Genomic DNA, 7298 nt, shown 5'->3' on the forward strand with positions numbered 1-7298 from the left:
GGTGCCCCCCCAGCTCCCTCGCTGGCCACCCCCGGCCGCGTGCCTCAGCGTGCCCCGGCGTGCCCCCAGGGTGTGCGTCCACCGCCCGAGCGCCAGTGCTTCTCTGATCAGCCATGGGGAAAGCAGAGGACGCGGACGGGCACGGCCACTTCGGCTCCACCCCCGTGGGGTCGGCCCAGTCTCGCATCAGCCGGACAACCAGCCCTCCTGGAGTACGTAGTGCAGGCAGGACAGCACGGAAGAAAATGATATTATAGCTCAATAGCTGAACCAATAGCTAAATGGGGGATAGTTAAGTAATTAGCTATGTAATTTTAAATTTAACCAACTTAACACTTTAGCTATGGTTAGCTAGATAGCCAAATGTTAGCTAAATAGCTAATTTAATGCGACATAGATGGATTTTACCTGTTATTACCTACATAGATTTTAGCTACATAGCTAAATTAATATCCGTGATGTGGCTATTGGTGTTTAGCTGTCCAGCGAATTCGCTTAATTAATTACTTTTTTTCGTAATAAAATAATCGGAAATAATCGCACGCTTGGTGTCGATCAACAAAGTTGGCTGCTCTAACCTAGCCCGCACATTTCGTTTATCGTTGCCGATCGTCTCGACTTGGGGGCGCAGCAGCTCGCACGCCCTCAAACGGGCATGCCGATCCTACAATAAGCCTGTCGCGGCCGGTTCAACCATTCGCCAGGAGATAAAAAGGACTCATTCGCGGCCGCGCCGGGGGGTCGTCAGCCCAGTGAAATGTGCTAACATGCTAACTGTGGACGCGTCATGCCCCCCGGCGTCGCGCTCGCAGCTATAAATAAAAAAGTTTTTTAAAAACGTGGAAATTTTGATTTGACAACGACGAGAGGACTGACTCGCTTTGCATACATTCCGCGCGCGGTGCTCCTATGCTTGCTCATGGACTTGTTCTTTTTCCTTTTGTTCGTTAATACGGTTAATAGGATCCGGTGAATAAACCATTATTGAAAGCGGCAACCTTTCGGTGTACTAGCAGTTTTTTTTTAATTTATTTTATTTTTATTTTTAAGAAACTGTTAGTTTAATTCTGCTCATTTGGGCACGGGCGCCTGTTGGCCGTAACGTCTTGACTAGTCACTTGGACCCACGGCGTATGCAAGATCTCATTACTCCGTGGGAGTTCGTGACTCTAACGATCGGCGCCGACTCTACTTTCGTGTCCGCGCGGTAGTCTTCTTCCTTTCATCAGGCCGACGGGTGCGGGTGCCTTTGCACTACGCCGCGGCCAAACGTCCGCCTCCTCCTCCGCAGTCGTTTTGACGTCGACGTTTTTGTCGACGGTAATTTCTTCCTGGACTTTTTTTATGGCGGCCCCCAAGTCCAGTCAGGCGACCGCGGACTTTTATTGAGCTATAATTATTTTTATTATATTCAAAGCAAACGGTTTAGTATACTTTGTCATCCTTGGCCCTCGCTGGCTGTGCACAACATGATTGGCGTGCTATATGGTTTTATCGGAGCGTTGTCGTACGGTTCGGTTCGGCCTGCGCAGCGCGCACCCCGCGGACTCGCTGTAAATGAGTTGGTTGATTGGTTGGTGTGCAGTCTGTGGACGACGCGGTGCGGGTGCTCATAGAGGGCATCGAGGACGACGGCGACGTCGGAGTCGACGCCGGCCGTCGATCTGCGGGGACGGGCTACCCACCACCGGGCGCCGTGCCGGGTAGGCAACACATCCAGCTGCCGTGCCTCGCGGGCAGCCGGGGCGAGCCGGCGACGCTGCAGAGTACCTGTATTGCTCCACTGGAAGGTTGTCCGATCCGTCTGAGTTAGTCAAAGGCATCGGAATTTTAGTTGCTGCAACCGAAATTTTAGTTTTTGTAACTGAAAATTTGATGGCTGCGATTGACCCTACAAATCGAACAATTATTGATGGCTCCAACGAAGCAGTGCACGAGAGGTAGATCAGTGACCCAAAAACGGGATCATTCAAAAAATACGTCAGCCATTTTCCGTTTCGAACCTGCCAAGTGTATCCTCTGCAAGGTTTCATAGCGCCTGGTAGGTAGGCACCATCTTGCCTGAAGCACATGCGCGTACTGCGGGATGGCCTACCCCGTGTCTCGCAGGCGTCGTGCTCCTTACAATTTGCGGAATGAAAAAGTGAAACACGGACGTACTTTTTGAACGATCCCAAATATTTTTTTCTTATTCTATTTCAGTCACAATTTTCGGTCGTCCCTACAGTTAGCTGAAGCCAGATAAAATCCCATGGAGTGAGAAATTTTTGATTGTGACTCAAGTAAGGCAACCCTAATAGTGGACGGGGTACATCACACAAAGATACGGATAGTGGCAAATCGTTCGCACGCGATGCCGCTTTGCACACGGCTACTTATGGCCCAAATAAAGGATTTCACCCGCAGAGGCAACAAAAATTTCCCTTAGGGAAAATTTTACAGGCCTTCAAAATTACCATTGCGCCTTACGGGAGGTCCGGGTAGGCAACCCGTCGCACACGCACGGCGTTTTCGCGCCTTCGGCGCCTTTAAAAGCCAATATCTCGGCCAAAAATGCATATTTTTGGATAAACTTTTTTTTCATTTGAAAGAGGAGGTTTCAAGGAACATTTCTAGCTGCCGAACGCGACTCTAAGTATCAAAGATCGGACGGGAAGTGGAGCCAAAGATGAAATATCGTGCTAAACGACATAGTTGCGTTCAAGGGCCCTGGAACCACCCTGCAATGGCACCTGGACTCGTAAACAGTGTTGGATCCGGAGGACAAAAGCCTGGGGAACACGCTCATGCCAAAATATTTGCGATTGCTGCGGCAGAACATCGAGTAATTGAAGTTCAAAGTGACAGAAACGGCCGCCAGGCTCGCGCCGGCCCGGCGGCCCGGTAGCGGCCGCGGTACGCCAAAGCAAAACTGCAAATTGTGATGAAAGCAAGGCACTTCGCGTACTTGCTGTCTAGACCCATCAGAACATTTTTGCCCGAAGCTCTCGAAGTTTCATCCCTTAGGATTGGACTTTAGGGGTGGTTTTCCCCCCCACCCCCTAAAATTCAAATTTCCGTGTCTTGGTCGATGTTTGCGATGTCAGTGTCAGTTTCTACTACTTTTGGGGTGCTGATTCCAAATGTGTCATTTGTTTTTCCCCAAAAAATATTTCTGACACATTTTGAACCACAAATGTCCATTATTTTGACGAAAAGAGCAGCTTTTACTATTTTTCGACCAAAGTCATGTGCGGTTTCGTTTCCGCCTAATTTTGGGGTAAGGAAACGGAATTTTCAACCGCCACATCTGTACGGAGAACCATTTTCGATTTTTAGGGGGGTGGGGGAAAGAGGAGGGAGATTTTTTTCAAAACATCGAGAAAATATCTAGAGATATATACATTAGTGTTTTAAAAGGATTGTGCAAAAGGTCCATGGCTCATGACGGCACCTTACAAAACCAATCAGTTACCTCGGGGTCACCATTTAGGTGTGGTAAGGGAGAAAAGAAAAGTGACTCAAGTACGAAATTATTTTGACGAAAAGTGCACTTTTTACTAAGTTTTTACTATATTGACCACAGTCATGAGTGGTGTCGTTCCCGACTATGTTTGGGGTAAGGTAACTGAATTTTCAACCGTCACCGCCACATCTGTACGGAGTACCATTTTCGATTTTTAGGGGATAAGGGGGAGGGGGAAATGCTTTCAAAATATTAAAACTGGTATAATTTTCGACAAATATGAACCAGGAATAAACGTATCTGATATCTATTTTAAGGTAGAATGACGCAGACGGTGATCGACGATAGTTTGCTATGCCTTTAATTGGCGTGTTTTTAACGTAATTTAGGCAAAAGCCTTTGGGCGGGAAGAGGAGGGGGGCTAAACAAGGTAGGGTGGGGTTACTTGAGTCACTTTTCTTTTCTCCCTTACCACACCTAAATGGTGACCCCGAGGTAACTGATTGGTTTTGTAAGGTGCCGTCGTGAGCCACGGACCTTTTGCACAATCCTTTTAAAACACTAATGTATATATCTCTAGATATTTTCTCGATGTTTTGAAAAAAATCTCCCTCCTCTTTCCCCCACCCCCCTAAAAATCGAAAATGGTTCTCCGTACAGATGTGGCGGTTGAAAATTCCGTTTCCTTACCCCAAAATTAGGCGGAAACGAAACCGCACATGACTTTGGTCGAAAAATAGTAAAAGCTGCTCTTTTCGTCAAAATAATGGACATTTGTGGTTCAAAATGTGTAAGAAATATTTTTTGGGGAAAAACAAATGACACATTTGGAATCAGCACCCCAAAAGTAGTAGAAACTGACACTGACATCGCAAACATCGACCAAGACACGGAAATTTGAATTTTAGGGGGTGGGGGGGAAAACCACCCCTAAAGTCCAATCCTAAGGGATGAAACTTCGAGAGCTTCGGGCAAAAATGTTCTGATGGGTCTAGACAGCAAGTACGCGAAGTGCCTTGCTTTCATCACAATTTGCAGTTTTGCTTTGGCGTACCGCGGCCGCTACCGGGCCGCCGGGCCGGCGCGAGCCTGGCGGCCGTTTCTGTCACTTTGAACTTCAATTACTCGATGTTCTGCCGCAGCAATCGCAAATATTTTGGCATGAGCGTGTTCCCCAGGCTTTTGTCCTCCGGATCCAACACTGTTTACGAGTCCAGGTGCCATTGCAGGGTGGTTCCAGGGCCCTTGAACGCAACTATGTCGTTTAGCACGATATTTCATCTTTGGCTCCACTTCCCGTCCGATCTTTGATACTTAGAGTCGCGTTCGGCAGCTAGAAATGTTCCTTGAAACCTCCTCTTTCAAATGAAAAAAAAGTTTATCCAAAAATATGCATTTTTGGCCGAGATATTGGCTTTTAAAGGCGCCGAAGGCGCGAAAACGCCGTGCGTGTGCGACGGGTTGCCTACCCGGACCTCCCGTAAGGCGCAATGGTAATTTTGAAGGCCTGTAAAATTTTCCCTAAGGGAAATTTTTGTTGCCTCTGCGGGTCAAATCCTTTATTTGGGCCATAAGTAGCCGTGTGCAAAGCGGCATCGCGTGCGAACGATTTGCCACTAATGATATTGTACCCCGTCCACTATAAGTCGAGCTCTAGCTGGGCGAGGAAAATGTGCCTCATTCATTGCGAGCACGAAACTTTACTCAAAGGGTTTGCCGTGTGTAAAGGTATTACTTAGTAGCCAGTCTAAACCGTTTTTCCGGGTTTTCCTGCTGTAGACATCATCATAAACTTGTAAATGGCATGCTTGTCACACACACACACACACTTTTCAGTGAATCCATTTTCGACACCCCGTGTTCTTTGCAGTGTACGCTTGTGTTTGCGCCATTGTGGATCATCTGGTGTACAGATGCTAGGCTAGAATCATCAGACGAAGCGTTACCTGTACCAGGTTTTCATACCCGGCATTACCCGTGGGATTGTTTTACTCTCAGCAGCAGGCTACTAAGAACACGTTTGTGCACCTGCTCTTTTTTTCGCCAAGATTGGCGTTTATTACATAAATGTGACAACACAGCTCCCCCTCGAGACAACCACTTATCCCCCGCTCGATAGCAGACGTCTTGACGTTTTCTGACGCCTCTGGTGGCGCACACCTGTAAGTGTGTGAACGCCATTCGTACACCTGTAGGCACAAAGTGTGTAAATTTCAATGGAAAACTGACACACCTTTTCTCCCTTAAGTGTACAAAATGGGCATGCACACACTCGCATTTCCAGTGCCTATAGGCAGCATTCTTCCCGTCCGCCGGGGTGGGTTGCCTAGTAGGCAGGCGGAGATGCAATCCGCTCGAGACACGCACGTACGTTTGTGGGAAATTTCTGCCTGTCTTCCTACCTACTTGGCAACACTGATACCGCCGGCGATCCGATGGGGCGGCGGCGGCTCGTCTGACGAGTAGTCTTCTGTGAATAAACAGGCACAGACTTTGACTTGGCTTCTCAGGGCGATGCGCTTATGTTTTCGGCCGAGATAAAACATGTGGTGGAGCGGCCGGCAGCCTTCCAAGTAACTGACCGCCGGAGACACGGTTTAAACAGCGGGCTGCCTAAAATTACATCATTATCAGGAGCGGATTTCTGTGTTAGGAATCGATATGATGCTAGCCCCCCCCCCTTTTTTCCTACCGCCTCTTTTCCCCTTATGCTTTAGACTTTCTTAGAGCGGACTCCACTGAACAGCATTTCCGCCTCTGCCATGGCTATCAGTTTTCAAGTTCGGCAGAAAAAAAAGTGGCTTAGCTTCTACCGGCCGTAAAAAGCCAAAGAGGACGATGCTCTGGGGACTTGTGTTTCCGTCTCTGGCAGGCAGCCGTAAGGTCACGGAGAGCGAGCTTAAAATACTGTCTGCGGCGGACGCGTATGAAAGCGGGAGCAGGAGGGCCTGTGCACGCGTTGTGCACTCACAAAAATGTTTTTCTCATTTTAAGGATAAAGTAATAGTTTAGTGTTTTTACTATAGTACAAATGTGCTCCTGCACTGTAAAAAGCTTACGAACTAAATGCTTTGCAACGTTCCGAACAATTTTCGTTCTTTGTGTTGCAAAGAAATTGTTCGTATTGCAAAGCGATTGTTTGTAAGGCTAGACAGGTTCTTACGAACAATCGGTTTGCATTACGAACCTATTGTTCGTAAGAAATTTACAGTGTGGGAGAGAAAATGATAATATCTTATCACAAGAATGTTTATTTCTTAAAAGCAAACTTAGTGTTGAGCTAAGAAGACTCACGTGTAGAAAAGATTTTTGTGATTGTGGAGCTCCACAGCATCGCAAAGAAAACGAAGAATGCGCTTTAAAAATAGCGAAAACTGACGTAAAATCTCGCTAGTCCACCGTCTGAGAGCAACTCTAACTCTCAGTATATCTTAGATCTTTCGCTGTGTTATACGTTTAAATGTATACTTTTTTTTACTTTAGTAAAAAGAAGCGCTGCGTGACTTCTTTGCTCATGTGCCAATGTTTCGGCGATCCTTTTAAATTATTTTTTTTCCTCGTGTGTGAGTGGGGTGGGAGGAAGGGGTTTTGGTAAAGAGGGCATATCAGTGGGTCCACTCCCTCTGGTCTTGCGATGACAAGACTCAAGACTCCGGCTTCGCAATTCACGCCGCCCAGGCAACTCTGGACCCAGACTGACTCCAGGAAGGATCATAGTCAAACATCCACGACCGCTACCCCCGTCTCTTTGACTTGCACTTGTGCGCGCGGTCCGTGCTATACAGAGGAAATTACTTTGGCTGTTGTGACTCAGGGGGCAGGCTGGACCAGGCGCGGCATAGGTGAGGGGGGG

The 7298-nt window shown here is 47.6% G+C and overlaps 1 protein-coding gene across 5 annotated transcripts in view; it reads left to right on the forward strand.

Annotated features, from left to right (window-relative positions):
- Positions 1-7298, forward strand: part of LOC113213548 (aldehyde dehydrogenase family 3 member B1) — a 26037-nt gene that overhangs the window by 8102 nt on the left and 10637 nt on the right. The window contains exons 1-2 of one of the 5 annotated variants that reach the window (XM_026432661.2): positions 85-212; positions 1586-1703. The exons of 3 other annotated variants lie outside the window; for them this stretch is intronic. In XM_026432661.2, coding sequence (XP_026288446.1) covers positions 114-212; positions 1586-1703 — 217 coding nt within the window. In that variant the 5' untranslated portion in view covers positions 85-113. Of the gene's footprint in view, positions 1-84; positions 213-1585; positions 1704-7298 lie in introns of those variants that run through there. One more of the 5 variants, XM_052277706.1, reaches the window with a different exon arrangement.

This window comes from Frankliniella occidentalis, unplaced genomic scaffold (genome assembly GCF_000697945.3).
Source record: "Frankliniella occidentalis isolate FOCC.00 unplaced genomic scaffold, Focc_3.1 Scaffold1, whole genome shotgun sequence".
In the NCBI taxonomy this organism is placed as follows: Eukaryota; Metazoa; Arthropoda; class Insecta; order Thysanoptera; family Thripidae; genus Frankliniella; species Frankliniella occidentalis.